The sequence below is a fragment of the Condylura cristata genome, unplaced genomic scaffold, assembly GCF_000260355.1.
Source record: "Condylura cristata isolate star-nosed mole 26May11 unplaced genomic scaffold, ConCri1.0 scaffold00008, whole genome shotgun sequence".
Classification (NCBI taxonomy): domain Eukaryota; kingdom Metazoa; phylum Chordata; class Mammalia; order Eulipotyphla; family Talpidae; genus Condylura; species Condylura cristata.
Window position 1 is genome coordinate 15,167,444 of NW_004567109.1, and position 20,392 is coordinate 15,187,835.

General features: G+C 40.7%; 1 protein-coding gene across 1 annotated transcript in view; it reads right to left on the minus strand.

Moving 5' to 3' along the window:
* Window positions 1-6,767: 6,767 nt before the first annotated feature.
* SNRNP40 (small nuclear ribonucleoprotein 40kDa (U5)) overlaps window positions 6,768-20,392 on the minus strand; it is a 27,578-nt gene continuing 13,953 nt past the window's right edge. The window contains exons 6-10 of the mRNA XM_004678720.2: window positions 15,879-15,999; window positions 13,532-13,614; window positions 12,548-12,609; window positions 9,242-9,345; window positions 6,768-8,531 (exon numbers count right to left, since the gene is read on the minus strand). Of these exons, the coding sequence (XP_004678777.1) occupies window positions 8,482-8,531; window positions 9,242-9,345; window positions 12,548-12,609; window positions 13,532-13,614; window positions 15,879-15,999 (420 nt within the window). The 3' untranslated portion in view covers window positions 6,768-8,481. The remainder of the gene's footprint in view (window positions 8,532-9,241; window positions 9,346-12,547; window positions 12,610-13,531; window positions 13,615-15,878; window positions 16,000-20,392) is intronic.

Consider the following 20,392-nt stretch of genomic DNA (forward strand, 5'->3'; position numbering starts at 1 on the left):
GATCGGCACACCCCTGGGATCCAGAGATGAGTCTGTGGCCTGTTCCTAAATCCCTTGAACATTACCAGAGCCAGGCCAGTGAGAGGGGGTCCGCAGAGGTGTGCCCAGGGATCTGTGGCCAGAGGTCTCACCAGCATAAGACTGCCTTCTCCACGCCGCCCCTTTCCCCACAAAGCGCCCAAGCTCCTCAACACATCCTAAATCTGCCTAATGCTGCCCCCTCCTCACTTCCTACAGCCATCTTGATTAGCCTCTCTCAGGTGGGAATGTTCTGTCACCCTTCGGGCTTTTCTGTCCCCTCTGACCTGTCAACTGTGCCTTGAACTAGCAGATTTTGTCCCCAGGGAGAGAGCAGTCTAGTGAGGAACTGCCATTAAATAAGAAAACATATAAATAATACATAACGATAATATCTAGTAAGGGCCTCAAAGGACAGCAAAGAGAATAAGGGGTATTAGTTAGGTTTGAAGACAAGGAAAGACCTGGAGAATATGGTGCTGATGCTGAGCACAAAAGTCTGGAAGGAGAGGCAGAAATGTTCAGAATGCTCCTAATTCTGTACCTTCCCCTCCACTCTCACCGGCCTTTTGACTTGGAAGGTCTTATGATAAAGATTCAGACCCATGGTTCTGGATGTGAATAGCCTGGGTGTCAGCCCACTTGTATGCGGCTTACAGGTACTCAAATACATTATCTTCTCCCAGGACTGGCTACATAATTTGACAGACCCTATGCAAAATGAAAGTGCAAGCATCCTTGTTTATAAAAGTAAGAATTTTATTTAGGCCTCCCTGGTGGTGCAGGGGTTAAAGACTTAGCACTATCAAGCTATTGCCAGCCAGTGCAGCATGAGTTGACTCATGGTCAGGGAGCTGACCCACATGCTGCTCCCCGCCCGCTGCTCCCCTCATCAGTGTAGTTCAATAGATCTGCCAGTTCTATTCCCCACTCTGCCCTGGTGAATCCTCTCACCCTCCCACTCAGCTCTTTTATGCATAAATAAATAAAATAAAAGTTTTAAAAATAAGAATTTCAAGATGAGGTCATAGCAGAGTGTTAAACCAAGCCTAGAGGGTACATGCCCATGAAATTAGCCCTGACTGGTCTCCCTCCTTCACTCACTCCTCAGTGTGCCAGCTGGCATTTTTTAAAATAATATAGTAGTTTATTTTTATATCATTTTGTGCCTTTTTCCATCTCAGTTGCAATCCCTGTGGGCTTCCCATCACCAAATCACCCATGTGCCACCACCATAGTCCAGCCCATTCATAAACAGAGGATATCCTAGTATTGACAGCACACTGCTGAGCTTTCCCTTGCAGTAGTAAGTTGAGATAGCAGTAGGAACTTTCCTCAGCTATGCTCGTAGAGTAACAGCTGTCCCACCAGATTCCATGACTAGACAGGCTTCTAGGAGTCTGTGTAGTCTCTAAAATAATGTGCAATGCAAAGCTTCAAGGGAGCAGATATGCCTTTTTCTGGGGAGAGAGTCCATGGCTTTCATTTCAGATTCTCCAGAGTCCATTTTCACCCCAAAAAGAATTAGAACTAGTCCTGCAAAGTTTCAGCCCAGATGTTAATAGTTTTTGAACAGATCCTCCAGGGGGCTTTGTCTAGAGAGAGCCAATTCCCTTTGTGATATTAACAATGCAATTGAATACTAACAAAAACAGCTACCAGTTATGGAGCTCTTACTGTGAGCCAGGCACTTGACGTACATTATCTCATTTAGTCCTTCTAATAGCAGTGAATTCCATGGGGCTCTGACCAGCCCTAGCCAGTCTCTTGGCCATATTATATCATGCCTGTGACAGCCTGTTCCAAAATGTGATTGACTTACTCTTACATCTGACTTGTGGGACCAGAGATGGCCTGTCTGACCTCAGCAGAACTAATCTCGGCCCCTGAGGCCTGAGGCCTTCCTCTCAGTCTAAGCCTCGCCCTGATGAAAACACACGCACACCGGGTCATCTCTGATTGTCATGCTTTGCACATGCAGTTCTGGTTTTCTAGACTGTATGTCCCCATCCAAGTCCTTAGCCTGGAAATCTCCTACTGAAACCACAAATCTCAGCTCAACTGTCACTTCCTCCCAGGGACCTTTCTCAACATTCTGTGACCTGGAGGAGATTTCCTTCCTATGGGCCTATGTTCTGGTCTACCTCCATTAAAGCTTTCATTGGGATTTACTGCACTTGTCTGATTTTGTGTGGCTTCCAGTAAACTGTGAGCTCTAGGAGGTCAGTGACCATGTCATTAATTACTCCGTATCCCATAAGACTCGGACCATGTCAGGATTCCGCAAACGTGTGGTAAATAAACGCTCATCTTGGCCTGGGCCTCTACATACCTGGGCATTCTTCACCACCTGAAGCTCAGAGTCCTAAGGGGAAGATAATGCAAATGTAGAACAGATAGAAGCCTCTTCTGCCGGCGACCTGGAGGCTGATCAGGAGGGGCTTGCAGTCGTCAACACGACGGATGACTAACTGCTGGACTAGGTTAAAGCTGTGGGAAGAATGAAGCAGGATTTAGAAATAAATGAGAGATGATTCAGCACACATCACTCTTCCTGAGTGAGGAGCAGAGTCATGGTCATCCCCAGAGAGAGGTTTTGTAGGAGCTACTGAAGTGAAATGTATTGGGTGTTAGGCGCTTCCTCCCTTGTCCGAAACACGGCCATTTATGAGGTTTGAATCTTTCACCCTTAATCCCTCCTTGGGTTAAAACATTGAAGCTGGGCCCTCCCTGATGGTGCAACGGGTTGGGACACAGCACTGCAGGCTGGCCACAGCTGCCTCAGTGCAAGTTTGATCCTGAGATCTAGCCCCAGCTGGAGGTGATCCACATGGCACAGCAGACCTCTCCTGTCTCACACGCTGCTCCCCTCAGCAGTGTACTTTGTCAGTCTGCCTTTTCTGCTCCCCACTCTCTCTTACTGCTCCAGCACTTCTGGCCTGCACTCCAGTTTTGTCTGCATAAATAAATAAATAAATCTTAAAAAAAAAAATTGAAGTTTCTGAAAAATATTACTCATAAAGATAGCTAAAATGCCAAATTCTCCTTCCAAGTTAGAGGGTTGACTTTCTCACTCTTTCTGGAGTGCTTTCTGACACCCACCAATTCTCCTGCCAGCTAGTTGTCCAACAATTCATCTCAATTCTGAAGCTAACAATGCTGAATTCACACAGCTTGAGGGCTTAGTCTCACAGGACTGCCTTCTCTTCAGATGTCAAACTACAAATCCCAGCCACCCTACTTCTGACCAACCTGGCATAGATCAGGGATTCCCACCACCTCCTCCTCAGTTTTGATAAACTGCTTGTGAACAATTCACAGAACTTAGGAAGATCCTTTATGTGCCTCCACTGGGTTAATACAAAGGGTAGGAATGAACACCCAGATGAAGTGGTACATATCTTGAGCTCTGGGAGAGTCCTATTGTAATAGGGTGGTCCCTAGGAAAAGGTGGTGAGCATAGCTGCCTTCCAAAAAAGAAAAACTTGTTTCTTCTCCCCAATTTCTAGTCATCTTTAAGATTCACTTTGTCATTTCCTGAGTAAAATTTTCTCCAATTTCTCCTTTGACACTTCTACTTTGTGGGTATACATACCTCTGACAGTATGTATTAGGTTGTGTTTGAGTTGCAATTTCTTTTTTAAAGATTTATCTATTTCTGCATACAGAAATGGGGTGCAGCCAGAGGTGCAGAGGTGGTGAGAGGAGTCACCAGAAACAGACTGGGGAGTAGAACAGGCAGATCAACAAAGTACACTGCTGTGGGGAGCAGCGGGCGGGTCAGGAGAAGTCTGCTGTGCCATGTGGATCACCTCCAGGGCAGGGATTGAACTCCCAGTGAAGTGGCCACAGGTTGGCTTAGCTTTGCAGTGCTGCATCCCAACCTGCTATGCCACCAGGGAGGACCCTGAGTGGCAGTTTCTACATTTCTGAAGCAGGTGGTTGAGAAGACACAAAGCAGAAGATAAATATGGTATGTGTTTCTAGAGTGTCAGTTTTACTGACTCCCAAGCTCAGTCGCAAAACATTTATTAAGGTAAAACTAGCATAGCTATATTATGAAGCAACATGCCAAACCTCAATTTTGCTGGGGAAAAAAAAAAAAGGTAAGGGATTGTTTTAGATTAGGAGACACTAGAGAAACAGAATAGCTAAATGCATGAAACTCGATTGATGCTGAATTTTAAAAAGCTAGAATAGATGTAAAGAATTATGGCAACTCCTGTCTTACTTTCATCAGGCATTACAAGTTGTATTTATGTTTGTGTGAGATTATTCTATATAGACCATAGAATACAGGTAGAACATATGTAGATGTTCATGATATTTTATAGATACAAAGGTTTCAAAATGGTTCAAGAGTTGCTCATTCTGCGAGTTCATTCTCCTCTACACTTAAGAGGACGTCTGAGAAGCCCTGCTTTTGTTCTGCCAACATTCTGCTGTGTGAGCCCCAGAGGCTATATAACTCAGTCATTTCTGTATTCTAAGAGTTCAGCACAGGACCTGCAGGGAGGTATTGAATAGTGAACAAAACCACCAACTTAATATGCTGTGACCCTGGAAAAATCTCTCCTCAGTTTCCCCTCTGTAGGGGTTAGACTGGGCCAAACTGTAAGGTCCTCTCCAGCTGTAGCACCTGAAGAGGACTGGGACTCTGAAGGAAGGTCAGAGAACTTTTTCTACACAGAATCCCACGCCCCCAAAGGCAAAGACAATAACCACAGTGAGTCAGGTCCTACGTTTTAGGAGCCAGGCTTTGGGAGAAGTGTTCTTAAGCTCACGTAGGGCACATGTCAGAGGTGTGATTTCTCTAAGAATGAAGGGGTAGCAGGGGAGGTTGACCCAGCTTTTATGAGGCCCTCCTGGCTATAGTTATAGCCATGGCTAACTCCAGTGTCTTCAACCTTGATTGCATATTGCAATTACCTGAGGAAGTTTTAAAAAATACTGTTGTTCACCCCAGAGATTCAGATTTAATTGATTTGGGGTATGACCTAAGTACCTGGAATTCTAAAGGTTCCCTAGGTGATTCTAATGTGCATTCAAGGTTAAAGCCACGAAGACCTACATTGTGGTGATGGTGCAAGAACTCCAGCTGGGTGACATCGTGGCTTTGCCACTTACTAGCTGGTTGACCTTGGGCGTCACTTCTCTTTGAACCTATTATACCACATATGACAGGCAAGTGAGATAATGCAGCACTAAGCCAAAATGAACCGTTAGTTAAGGAATTACTCATGAGTAAACAGAAGCCCCTGTGGCTCTAAAATGAATACTTTTTGACTCCAGTGCAGGCAGTTCTCAAGCTTGCATCCAAAACACCAGGAAGATGTGTTAAAATAGTGAACACCTTCCCTGAAAGCCCAGTATGTCAGGTGGGGCTCTAGAATTTTGCATTTCTAGTGTGTTCTCAGGTAATGCTGATGCTGCTATTTCAAGGACCACAGAGTATTAATGTGTAGAGCAGAGTTTCTCAATGTCATGACTAGTGGCATTTTTGAGCACCTGCTTCTTTGAGCATCTCAGCCTCTACCCGTTAAATATGGGTAGCATTTCTCTAATTACTCTACACTGCCAAATGTTCTTTGGGGAACAAAAGTGTCCAGAATTGAGAGCTACTGCTCTCGAGAATGTAAGGTGAAGAACCTAAGAGTCTAGATGGGCTGTAAAAGAAAGACAGAAGTTAAAGCCTAGGAGCACAGTTCAGGGCTTGATAGAGGGGGGACACCTACCCAAGGAAGGGTCTTTCTCACAGAAGGATCTTTACAGTTCTGGGGTACATCAGAAGTTGGGGGGCAGTCTCAAAACTCACACATTTGACCCACAGACTTGTCTGGCTGCTCCAGTTGTCTGGGGTAAGAGCCTTGGTCATGCCTTAATGTCTTCCAGAAGGAACAATCCTAACCTAACCACCTTTCCCTGAGAATCAGCTTGTCAGTTGCAAATTGTACAGAACATCTTGAGATAGCAACATGCAGCAGACTCTAAGAAAAAACTGTAGTTGTGAAGCCACCCCGACAATAGCCCTAACCTTTTTGAATCCACCTGACAATTCAGCTCACAAAATTGAACTTCCCCACCCGCCACGGTGAAAACAGAGTTTTCTCCTTAAGTGCCAACACTATTAAGTGTTTGAGGCAGCGGCAGTCATAAAGTGAGATCAGCTGAAAACCAGAGACTCGGTTACTCATCTGGGAGCAATCTATCTCCCAAAGTGAGAATACAATTTGCAACCTCTGGGGATATTTGGTACTCAACTCTTTATTCCCCAGGTTAGGGCAACTATTCCCTTCAAATTCCAAGCAATGGTGCTGCTATTTCCTGCTAATGGCTTTACCAAGTCTTTGAGGCAGGCACTTGGAAAGCGTGAAGAGGCTGAAGTTAGAAGAAAGACTTGTGGTCTCTGATTCTCCCCAGTCATCACTTCTCAAACTTCTCCAGGGATTGGTAGGTTATTAAGAAGTGCAGTGTTAAGGTTCAAGACTTGTTGGATCCAAAGCCAAGGTTGTGGGTAGGTGGAGGGGAATGGACTAGCTTTGAGGGATGCAAAGGGAATCTGAGTTACCCGGGATGGTGCTGGAAGTGGGAAGAGCAGCTTGCGTGCCATCTTCGGCCAAACTCTTTTGGTTACAGATGTAACTACCCAATTATTGTTCAGGTTGGAAATTTGGGTCAACACTCCCTTTGAAGATTTCACTATACTCTGAAAAAGACTGTACAGCAGTCTTGCAATAATCATTGCCACTTTATTTAACGACCTCTTTAACACACTTACTACAGCACGAGATCTTCAGGCCTCAATGTATCCAACGTACTTGGAAAGCGGTGTTCTGTGCAACACAGTTTAGGAAATCTTAACCTATGTGATTGAGTACAGAAGTACAAGTCCTCCAGGATTTGGCTCCTACTTTAATTCTGTAACTTTACTCTCTGCCACTCCCTACTTCCAACCATGCTGGTTTTCAGTTCAGGAAACACACCAGGCTTTCAAGCTTGTGCCTGTTACTTCTTGGAATGTATATGGTTGTCTACTTAGCAAATCTCTACTCATTCTCTAAATCTAAACAGAATCACGTAATCTATGAAATGTATGTAGCTCTCCCAGGCACACTAAACTGCTTTCTGCTTTTAGTGCATTTACTCAAAGTTAACTCACAGTATTAAAAGTAATTGGTTTGCCCACTTTACCATCCTACTGGCTCCTTCATTAATGAGTTATTCTTGAATAAGTGCTTACTGAAAGCTAATCTCTTGTAATTTAAGATAAATGATTGAGCTTTATGAGGGAAAAGTATAAAATCAAACATGTTCAGAAAGTTTGGAAGCGTGAAGACCGATGTAAAGATTTCCGTGTTGAGACAGGAGAGAAAAGAAACACTTGTGTTCCCCAGTGTCAGATGGAATTCATCACCGCCGGTTGGGTGCTGGATTCCGTCAACGACAGTCACCCAGTGACCCAGGAAGATGGGAATCGGTCTTGAGGATGGAAGGCAACTAACTGCATCTCAGTTCAGGAGAAGATAGAGTAGCAAAGCAGCATTCTAGGTTTCAGGCACTGTCGTAGCCTGGCTCCACCAAAACTTCCTCTAATTCCTTTGAGCTTGATGCGACTTTTCAGACATCATTGTATCTATTTGATGAAAAGACTACCCCAAAACTGCTCACTTTAGGGACCCTGAGCAGAGAGACTTCTTTTAGAAATGAGCTTTTGGCAGAAGGAGGAGTAGACACAGATCCTCACTGGAGACTGTACCAGATTCTTTGACACGTCATCACATGTCATCTTTTTCCTTCCAACAGAAAAAGATTTGTCATGGAAAATTCTTACCTGTTTTCATTTTCATGGGAATAAATCTAAACACAAAAGCGGGGAAGACCTAGTACGCCTAGACAGCTCAGTACAGAGCTTCCACGACTAAATGGATTTATCTCCTGGGCACATCATATACTGTTCAGGTTTACAGTGCTTAAGCCTAAAAAGAAAGGACAGCAATAAATCCAATGTACAGGCTCTTGAAAAAGGCATCTATCTGGCTTTTAATATAAAATGACTGAGAGAAACACAGAAAGAAAATATACAAGCTAGTTACTTAATTAAAAAAAAAAAAAAACCCCAACAAATTTCGGTCACATTCCCTGCCTTCAAGCCTGGATTAGAGAAAGCAGGAAACTATAATGTCTATCCCTCGCAGAAAACTTATTAAAAAAAAAAACCAAACAAACAAAAAAACCCAAACAAGTCCCTGAAATCTGGCAGATGGTTTTCAGAGGCCACTGAAGCGTGCCTTAATCATCCTGGTGAAATGGAGTACATGTGTTTGTTGGAATATGGCCACCTCCTCCTGTTTCTTGCTAGTAATGATCTTCGTTTGGAGGAGGATGCCGTCCTGGGCACCGCCACTTGATGCCACTTATAGTCTGAGGTCTCAAGGTCAAGAAGTTTTGCAGTCTTCCATATTGTCACTGAATCTCCCCCATATATAGTCTCTTGTCACTGGATGCTGAGAGAACTGAGGTGAAAAGAACAGAGAAGATAAGTGGAAATTATGAAGGCTCAAGGACTCAGTGTGCTCAAGGGTTCTTGTGTCAAGAGTCAATTTGATATAAAGGAGCAACTGGATTTAGCTCAAATCTCCTCCTCCTAAACCATTCACAGGGAACTACAGCCACAGCCTCTGGACTGACCGTGAGTAGAATCTGCCATAGGAAATACATCAGGCTCTAAATCCTGCTGTCTCCTGAGGTTGTTCAAACCCTACGAGAAAGACCTTCTCAATCACTCTAGAAAAGAAGAATCAATGTCTGTGCCAGACAATGAGTAAATGTGCTTCTGCTTATTCTACTTAGCTCTGCAGAAAATTATATTTCTCTTCAAACTCAAGTACCATTATTTAGTTAGGCTAGTCAATAATATGTAAGTTACAATTTATATATACTTAAGAAACTTTTTTATCCAAATATATCACAGACAAGATGTGAAACAGGAACTCAAAAGAACTAGAAACACATTAACCAACTTCCTTTTGAGATTGAGAAGACTGAGCGTTGCTCTTACCCTCACCACTTAGAAAAACGGCCAATGCCAGCAGCACCCATAGGTACTCGTGTTTCCACATTTGAATGAAAACTCACGTAAAGCAGAAGTCCACTTGTCTGCATTCTGAGGATCCCTTTAGAAATTCCTACAGGTTTCCTTCCCCCCTAGTGAGAACAGACTTACTGATGGGCTCATCAGGATGGAAAGCCACTTCATTGATGGAGCCAGCGTGGCCAGGCAGCTTATACAAAATCCTCCTGCTTGTAGTGTCCCACACGTACACAAACCTACAAGTTACAATGAAAGCAAGGTAAGGGTCTCCCAGAGTAGGGGGCGGGCAGAAGTATAGTTTTATTAAGGGAAATGGAAGCAACAGCTTATTTTTTCACCCTATACACACTTTCTTTTATTGAAGCAACACAGGCTTATATAGTTTCAAGTGTACAGCATTATAAATCAATGTTTGTAGTATTGTCTAATTTCCATCCTTCAGGGCCCTTTTATCTGATTTAGCCACCTGTTTTCCCCCTCCCTTCAGGTAACCTCTATTTGTTCTCACACTCTAAGTTGATCATCAGTTTTATTCTTTGTTTTCCATGTGATTGAAATCATGTTTTGTCTCTCTCTGGCTTATTTCATTGAGCATAATACTCTCTGGGTTCCAATTTGTTGCAAATAGAAGGTTTTCTTTTACCATAACTCCTTGTCAGATCTTGAATTAATTCTTGTATGGTGTTAAGACAGTGGTCTCGTTTCATTGTTTGCGTGCAGCCATTCAACTTCCCCCACACCATTTCTTGCTCCTTTTTATATTCTTCATTTCTTTTTAATAAATGTATGTGGGCTTGTTTCTGGACTCTCAATTCCTTACCACTGGTCTGTGTTTGTTTTTTTATTTCAACATGATATTTTGATTACTAACACTCTGATGTACATTTGAAGCTGGGGAATATGATGCCTCCACTTAAGTTTCCCCCTTAGGACTGTTCTGGCTATTAAAGGTTTTGTAGTTCCAAATAAATTTATTGATTTTTTGGGTTCTATTTCTGTGAAAAGTGTTGGGGCTTTAGTTGGCCATTTTAACAGTATCTGCCATTCTAGAAGCATGGATAATCTTTCCATTTTTTGATATCTTCTATTGTTTTCAACAAGGTCTTAATAGTTTTACTGTACAAATCTTTCATCTCCTTAGTTGAATTTGTTCTTAGGTATTTAATTCTTTTTGATGTGACTATAAATGGGCTTGTTTTCCCAACTTTTCTTTCTGCTAATTGTATATAGAAATACAATTTTTACACATTAACTCTGTAGCCTGCCACTTAATTGAATTCATTTAATATAATATGTAAATATGTAATTTTATTGTTGTTGTTGGGATTTTCCATGTGCACTGTCATATGTTACCTGCAAATAATAACAGTTTTATTTCTTTTGCAGTTTGGCTATCTTTTATCTCCTTTTCTTGTCTAATTGCTCTACTTCACTCGATATTTTTTGACCTATGCCTTGTTTTTCAGAAAGTGGGAGTAAAGATTTTAATAAGGCATGGACCTTGCCCTTGAGCAATTGGGTGGAGAAGTACAAACAGCTAAAAATACAAGCATTTTTAAAAAATACAAGTATTTTTAAACACAGGTCTCTGAAATAGAAAAGAACATGTAGAAGACAAATGGTTTTTCCTATGGATTCCACACATAACTCTTCAAAGAGCACCTGATATTACTAGTCTGAAATTAATCTGTTATTTATGCAAGAATGTCTTAAAGTTAACCCAATTCACAGCAAGTTGAGAGCTAGCTTATTATAGATTGCTCTGAAGAAACAGGACATTTTTACTATATAAACATAACCCAAAACAACTCAAATAACAACTCAAATCTTGTACTAATTTCAGGGCAGCATAAACCAGCTCAGTCTAAATGTATCTTATAGATAAGCTTCTCTGACTCTCAAACTTGCTTGGGTCATTTTGTAGTGGAGGGTAAAATGAAAAGACATTATCTTCATATGATCATGCAAAAATAATCTGTTGGTAAATGTAAAGGGCTGGTGACGTTTAAACAGGTCATAAAAATTATTTACTTATTTGTTTTGTTGAGTAAACACCTACAGAGTATATATCAACACATGATTTTAACTGCCAAGTTCTGATGTGACATTATACTTCTAGTCTAATAATAATAATAAATAAACAAGAGTTTCTTAATCATAATATTTAGCTCTCAAAAACTAGGCTCCAAGGAATATGAAAGAGAAGCAGGAGCCCTACTGGTCTGAAGCCTTCTTCGCTTCGATGTTTATGTTCCCTCTATTTTCTTCTTTCATACGATGCACAAATAACTGTCCTTATCAGTCCAGCTAAGCGTGATGTGGCATAGTGAGTTCTAGAGTCAGTATGGGTTCAACACTCAATGTGTCTATTTAATAGCTGAGTAACTGTAGGCAATTATTTACTTCTTTGAGCTTCTAGTTCCTTAGTTATAATGGAGACAATGTTGATCTCACAGCCTGGTAGAGAGAAATAAGAGAAAACGTATGCAGAGTGCTTGGCATAGAGAATTAGTAATAGGTATTGTTATGACAACTATGTCTGTTACGAAATCACAATCCCATGTAGTCAACAAGTGACTAAATCACTCAGAGCAGAGAGACTGACCAGTCTTCCCATAGCCCTTGATAGGGTTGTTGAAGGGCTTCAAGTTTGAACATGAGGAGGTTAGTCAGAGAGGGGAAATTTGCCAAATCCAGGCCAAGCTGAAAGTGGTTACCTAAGAAGGAAGGAAATATTTTGCAGGCACATAAAAGTGAGCAGAACCCTTAATCTCTTAAGGGCTTACTTCAAGGCCTCACTTTTCATAGCCACCAATTAGAACTAAATTTAGAGGGGTTCCTTGTTCTCTCCTTACTTTGACATGACAATATACAGCAGAAACCAGGCTCCTTATGTAACAGAGCTGCTCGTCAACTTGGGGATAATTGTCAAGGTGGCCTGTGACTGGAGGTGAGAATGCATGAAGCAGGTAAGAATTGGGAAAGTTTCATGTAAGTGAAGCAGTGTGGCAGTGACAGGGCATCTGAATGAATTGAATCACAGCAGGAGAATTTGATGACATCATCTTGTGAGTTTTTTGAGCCTAACAGACAGTAAAATTCTTATGCACACAGAAATCACCCTTTCAAAGTTGCACACATTTTCTTGAGGGAAACTGAACTAGATTGTTCGTCTGAATTTTATTTTGCTAACAAAGAGAATTCAACAGAATCAGAGACACTGTTTACCCTCTAGGCTTAAAATGTATCCAAAGAAGGCAGTGATGATGTGTTTGTCCCTTATGATCTTTAAACCCTTCACAGCACACATGGTTTCATCTCTGAGTACAGCTATAAGTGTCCATTCCAGCTCAACATCCGCACATCATGTATTAAACATGAGAAGATACCTGCACAGCAATATCATCCTTTACCTCATATTCATGAGGTAATCCTTACCTGTCAGCTGAGCCAGCTGCTATCTTGCTTCCATCAGGTGACCAAGAACATCTCAGAAGATTCTATAAAGATGAGTAAGTAGGAATTCAATGACTATAATGTACCAAACTCCTCTTTGTCAAGCTATGGAACCACTAAGAGACCTTAAATTTTTTTTAAGCATTTTAATTATACTCCCCCAGAAAATAAGATAATCAATGAGCAGCAATTATATTCTGAGGCCCAAGGCAGCATACTTTGTTATTTCATACCACACAGAAACCACTGCAGAAATGCTTAATTTACATTAAAGTGAACCTGGCAATAAAGTTCTGTCTATAGAGGCTCCCTTTATTACATTTATCTCAATTCTCACTAAAAATTTTTTATATTGAAGGAAAATAAAGATATAAAATACATCAAAAAGTAAGATTTTGATTTTATAAAGTAAAAGAATCTCAATGAGCTCTCAAAAGAAAGACATTAATCTTTATTAAATTATCTGTGATGATTACATCATACACTGCTTTCAAGAATAGACCTGGGATTTGAGGATTTAAAAAAAAATCCTGTCTTTCAGAACCTGGACTGGTAAATTTACTGAGAGGAATGATTATGTTCTCAGGGTTCTAGTGATTGGTCACTGGAAAGATGAGGGAGGACATCACGGTACTAATCAGGGAAGCCCGAGTCTCATAACAAGTAAAGAGGGAAGAGAGCCAAAGTTACAAAGAATTTCAAGAACAGAGGTGCCTAATTGGAAGGCAGACATTAAATCATTAAATTTAGGACATTAAGTCCTAAATTTGAGGGCTGACTCCATCACTATCTGTGTTATTGCCTTCCCTGTGCTTCTATTTCTGGCAAAAACAGTTTAAAGAAAGAACAGCGTTAATGGCGTAAAGTTCCTCGTTAGTAGAGCTACTGCTCTCTACCCTTACACATCACCTTAAATGTCTTTTTGGATCAAAAGGACAATGAACTTCCTATGCACACAGAACTTACCTTTTCAAAGTTGTGCACATTTCCTTGAAATATCTTCACACATCTCTCTTTGGGAGCAAATGGGCGGACATCCCAGACTCGAACTGTAAATTCAAACAAACGAAAATAGCTAGCAGTCATAAGGATCTTTTTTCTAATGGGAATGACATGCATTCAAGTTCCATTAACAGGGACTCAGAATTCAGGAAAGATGAGGTTTAGGTAAAGAAATGTTGCATTGGGGCCCTCCCTGGTGGCGCAGCGGGTTAAAGCAGAGCACTAAGAAGCTTAAGCCACTTCTGCATGAGTTCGATTCCCGCCTGCCCCGGGAGGTGACCACATGGCATGGCAGACCTCTCCTGACCCGCCCGCTGCTCCCCTCAGCAGTGTACTTCATCGATCTGCCTGTTCTGCTCCCCACTCTGTCTTTGGTGAAGCCTCTCATCGCCCCTGCACCTCTGGCCTGTACCCCAGTTCTGTAAGTATGTACACACACACGAAATGTTGCATTGGTGAGGACTTGCAACAGAATGTTAGTTGGGTGTAACACTAATGTCAACAAAACATTTTGCAAATGATTTGACTGCCAATTCTAATATAGCAAAGTTTCAACACACAATTTAAGTATCAATGACTACTGTAACAATGAATCTATAAAGGTCAAATTTAGGATTGACCTTTCTAATTTTATTCATGAGGCACTTAATCTAAATCTGAACAAAGTGAAATATATTAAACAAGTACTGTGCTAAGAATCACACAAAAAAAATATTTTGATTTTAATTTTTGTTTTGCAGTGCTGACATCTGAGCGATGCTAGATAGCAAGATTCTGTGTCTTGGTCTCCTCTGTAAAATAAGAACACCACTTGCTCTTATTTATTTATTTTAATAAGAACACTTTAAATACTAAATGATATACAAGAGTCTTAAAAGATTAGAGGCAATAAACAAAAATATAGAATTTGCAACTTTATTATGTAGTCATAACAAGGATTCTTAATTTAATTATCACCTATGGAATCTCATCTTTCCTTCCTGTGAACAATGCCAGAATTAGTGGTAAATCTACTGAAATCATAACATGGGTATAAATACAGTAAGCAGTCGATAAAGCCAGTGTTAATTAATAAAGCTATATCTATAGGAGAATTAAATTATCTGATGTCATTTATTTTAATGTGAAAAAGTTAACACTAATCTTTGAAGTTAGGTGTAAAAAGGAGAAACTAAATGCATGAAAGTTGGCCACTGAGTTAAGAATAAGCATTCTGCGAAGGATGATCATTTCATTCAACAAGAAGTTACTGAGTCCCCAATGAATGCCAGAAACTGTTTTAGTTACAAAACATCAGTGAAAACGTTTTAGTTCTGGAAAAGTCCATGAACTTGCACACTAGAGTAGCTTTCCAAATTCCCCCAATATTTAAGCATATAATTCAACAAGTCACCTCCTCTTTTTTTCTATAGCAAACCCATACTACCATTCTAAAACTCCAAAACAAAGAACATATTTTCAGATAAATCCAAAATGCTGAGATCGTTTAATGAGAACTTCTGTCACACCGATGTTTGGAATGGAGAAGGAAGATCCACTGGCAGAAAGAACACACTGAACTATCAACAGGGCTACGGAGTATGCAAGCAGGAAGGCTAGCACTCTGAAAATGCCTGAGAAAAACCTTAGATGGATCTTTAAAATTTCACTTTTTTCAATAAATGCAACACTAAGTTTCTTGTACCCTGTTTGGAATCATAGCCCACCAGAGTTGAAATGGGCCTTAAAATATAAGTCCAGTCCTCTTATTTTATCATGCTGAGGGAGGAGAAATGCTCCATGTAGGGCCCTCCTTGGTGGTGCAATGGATTAAAGCGCAGCACTACGAAGCTATCCACAGCCACTGCAGAAGGAGTTAGATCCCAGGCCAGGGAGGTTCCCGATAACGGCGTGGCAGGCCTCTCCGGCCTTACCTGCTGCTCCTCTCAGCAGTGTATTTTAAGCAATCTGCCTGTTCTGTTCCCTGCTGTCTCTGGTGGGCCCTCTCACTGCCCCCACATCTCTGACCTGTACCCCAGTTCTTGTATTCATAAATAAAATAAATCTCTTAAAAAGAAAAGAAGGGAAGAGAAATGCTGTATGTGAAGTTGCTTAGAGATTAAATGACAAACTGGAATCCTGGCTTCTTGACTGATTCTTCTAAAACTTTCTCTATAATATAATGTGCTCTATTAATTGCGCTGGATAGAGCTGCAAGCCATCCATGACTAGTTCTCCTGGGGTTCTAGAACATATCTCTAGCACTGAAAGCTCAGTTTCTCTAGGCGCCATACTGGCTGGGCACTGGCAGAGTTTTCCTTTTCAAAGTTACCTGTATTGTCCATTGCATTGGACAAGAGGTAAGAGCCTTCAGAACTTAAACTCAGGCCAGTCACTGAATCTGCATGGCCTCTCATGGTGTACGTTAGCTTGTTTTGGCGCAGGTCCCAGACCTGTAAAACAAACAAAACAAACAACAAAAATCCCAGAAAAACATGTTTTCAGAAATCAAATTGAGAATGATCACAGAATATAGTTATTAAAAAGTCAACTGCCTAGAGAAATTGGTATTTCTTCTTAATCTGACTCTGAGTTAATTATTATTTTATCATAAAATATAGAATTTTTGTTGAGGAAAGTAATTCTTGTTTTTCCAAAAAGGGAGTCAGTTATAATATTTGAGTAGATGCATACAAACTAACGAATACCAAATATTAAGGTAAAATTCAACAAAAAAGAGGGAATTTTTAGAGGTCATTTTCAAATCAAATAAAATTAGATGTTTAAAAATGAAGGGGTGGGGGTGGGGCGGGTCTCTGGTGATACAGGGTTTCAAGTCTCAGTGCGATCAAGGTATCACCAGCCAGAGGCATGAGTTCAGTCTTTGACCAGGGAGCTGATCCACATGGTGCAGCAGACCTCTCCTCCTGTCTTGCCCACTGCTCCCCTCAGCAGTCTATTTCAGTAGATCTGCCTGTTCTGCTCCCCACTGTCTCTGGTGAATCCTCTCCTCACCCCCGACACCTCTGGCCTATACCCCAGTTCTTGTATACATAAATAAATCTCTATTTATTTATGGGGTACAGGCCAGAGATGCAGAGGTCATGAGAGGATTTACCATGTTAGAGTGGTGAGCAGAACAGGCAAACTGACAAAGAACACTGCTGAGGGGAGCAGCGGGCAAGACAGGAGAGGTCTGCTGTGCCATGTGGATCATCTCCGGGGTGGGGATGGGACTCAAACCAAAGTGGCTGTGGCCAGCTTTATGGTGCTGTGTTTAACCCACGGTGCCACCAGGAGGGCCAGTATAAATAAATCTTAAAACAAACAAACAAACTAAAAATGAAAGGGCTTCTAAAATGCTTTCAGTATGATTCTTAGTAATTAAATTACTATAGCTATATAAAACAAGTAAATGCCACTATCAATTGCATGTAAAATATACTTAACAAGTAATATGCAAAAACTTATAGTATTTCCATTTATGGCTCATTGCAAAACTATGAGTTCACATGCAGGAAACAACACATTAGAAGGGAAAGACCAGAGATTTAGGGACAGACTGAATCAGTCTTTGCCACTTAAGAGTCATGAGCTATTGTGTTATTGGGACACAAGCCCTCTCTGAGTCTGTTTCTGGTCTTTATATAAGAACAACAACATGTACTTCTTATGGCTGTTGTAAAGATTACAAAGAGAACTCTTAGCATTTGCCTGGTACACAGCAGGTACTCAATAGTGGGTATTATCAAGCAAACCTTAAAAATAACTCTGAAGGCTAAATGTAAACATGTTCATGTAATAAGTTATTAAGAGCTATTAAAAAAGAAAAATACAAAGCAGTTAAAGAGAACTTATATAGACTAAAACATGGAAAATGTAGTGAAGCTAGTAGAATGATCTGGAAATGGTCTGGAATGTCATATGGGGAAAAAAACAGCAATTTTGTCACTGGTAGTATACATAATTTTCTCCTAATTAGATTTAAAACTGCCATGTAGTTTTTCTAAATGGAAACAAAAATTGCTATCCCTGTAAAGATGGTACCTTCCTTATCTAGAAATGAATTTGGTGTTGTATATCAAAGCAATCCATAAGGCAGACGGCTCCACTTTCCCCATCAATAGCTCATTCATGTGTGGAACCCAGCATCCTTTATATACAATCTCTGGGTCAGGATGTTTGCTGCCTCAATAATCAGGTAAGCTGAAATGGCTGCCATTTTTTGTTCAAGTTGTTCTTTCTCTTCACAGAAAGAATCATGGAAATCCTTAGCTCTTCAACAACTAGGAGAATGCAATTTGCCATCCCTCACAGCACTTGGGTGCTATTTCCAGACTTTTGTCCTTGAATTGCACACATACTGTACAGAACCAAAATTTATCTGGAATTTGCTATAGAAAGAGTGAGCAGGACACCAATATAAGCAAATCATTTTGCAAGTGACCTGATAAGCTGTTCAGTGAACATTGGACATCTGTAAGAGGCAGGCACTGTTGAATATTTAAAAAAGAAAGAAAGAAAAAAGTCCCTACTTTCATGGAGCTTTCAGTCTAGTAGGGAAAACAGATAAATGATGAGAGGGGATGGCACAAAGAGCAAGAGTTAAGAGGGATTAACTTCAAATTGGTGGTGGGAAGCCCACGGGGATTACAACTGAGATGGAAAAATGCACAAAATGAAAGACAATACTAAGAAAAACAGTATGTGAAAGCGGCACGAAAAACTCATAGGGAACAGCCAACGCCTGAGAGGTTGGTATGCAGAGGCTAGTTTATGCAAGGTTTTTACTGTCTGGCTTGGACTTTATCTTCCTGACCGGGGAGTCTCAGAAGGGCTCAGAATAGTGAAATGAGTTAGTCAGGTGTGCATTTTAGAAAAACCCTTCTACCCTAGGTAACTTAAGGGATGTGAAGCTGGGGGGGAGGAGGGGGGGAATCAATGGGGATTCACTCTATCCCCTTACCCACTATATTAAAATAAAACATTAAATTGTGAGCTAAGTTCCCATTCTGACTAGTGCTCAGGATTATAAGAAATGACAAAAAATTGCCAGTCAGACCTTGCAGCCATCAAGCAGAGGCATATTTTCTTCTTTATTCATTTTCCTGTAACTCCAATCCTATCCCTAATAAGTCCCATGAGGTTTACAGGAACAGTATACTTGCTCACAAACATTCACAGAATTTGCTTAACTCTGTTTAAAGGAAGGCGCTCACCCCCCATTTGCCCCACCTTAGTTAGAACAGGCAAACAAGTAGAAAAGCAATCAAAACCATAGTCTTTCAGGAGTGTCCCCTAACACAGTGAGTTATTTGTCAAGCAGGTGCTCAAGACTGGTAAGTCTCAAATGCTTAAAAGGAACATGTTGATTGACCTGGGCCAAATCACTTGTAGGGTCTCATAGTCATCTGTAAAATAAGAGGGGTAGACTAGGTATCTGAGGTCCTTTTCAGGTTTAACATTCTCTGAATCTATTCTAATTGAAAAGGCCTCTCTTGCACTTCAAAAGAAATTAGCGGCCCTCCCTGGTGGCGCAGCGGGTTAAAGCACAACACTGAGAATCTAAAGCCACTTCCGCATGAGTTCGATTCCCGCCTGCCCTGGAGATGACCACAGACCACATGGCGTGGCAGACCTCTCCTGGCCCGCCCGCTGCTCCCCTCAGCAGTGTACTTCGTCAATCTGCCTGTTCTGTTCCCCACTCTGTCTCTGGTGAAGCCTCTCGCCTCCCCTGAGCTTCTGGCCTGTACCCCAGTTCTGTATGTACAAATAAATAAATCTTTTAAAAAAAAAAAAAAGGAAAGAAATTAGCAAGGGTCTGAGAAGAATGACAAGACCTCTAGGACCAGAGGCAGTTGCTCACCCCATGGCATGTAAAAATGGTGGTGTTAGAAAGGGGAAAGATGTTTTTCTAATTGATTCCTATCTCTCCAGCACACCTCTTAGTAACAGAAGACTAAAATAAGATCAACTAACTATAGTAATCTGATTTCTTTATTAGACTATATATTAAGTGCTATTACCTGAAAAGAATCTGGCAACCTGAATCTAAGATAGGAAGCATCTTTGTATCTGTTCACACATTAATTTTCATCTAGATATCTATTGTAAGGAAATATGAAAAAGATTTCACGCACAAGTTATCTATAGCAGCACAATTTGTATAATCATCTAAATATTCAGTGACATGGTTGTCACTGAACTATTTAACATTCTAATAAAAGTAAAATAATGATGATAATGGCAACTGAACACTTACTACATACCTGCCATGCTGATGAGAACATCGTATTGTTTACCTAATTTAAATAATAATTACATGCAGTAGAGAGAGAGTTCCTATTTAGAGATACGAAATGGAACTTCTCATAGATAGCATTAATGATCCTAACAATGTTATATAATCCCAGTCACAATGGTATGAAGAAAATAAGTGATATGATATGGAGAGCAACTAGAAAGTCCAGTTTAGTTCAGAAATCCTCTGTGAAGAGGACATAAGTACAATGAGAAGTGAAGACACAGTGAGCTACCATGTTCCGATTTCACATTCTCCAGATAGTTAAATGGTGGGAAAGGGATGGGAAGTTCAGTTTCAGGAATGGTGAATTCTGAAGTATTTATGAGATAGACAAGTGAATGATAGCTAGTAAATATGGTTATATGCAGTTGAGTAACTGGTTATATACAGGAATCTGGAGTTGAAGATCTGGACTAGTAAAACCAACTCATTAGCGTAGAGATGACAGTATTACAGAAGTAGATAGAATTGTCCAGGGAAAAGGTATCTAACAATATATGTAACAAAGAATCTCGGGGAATAACAACATCTATTTTTTTTTT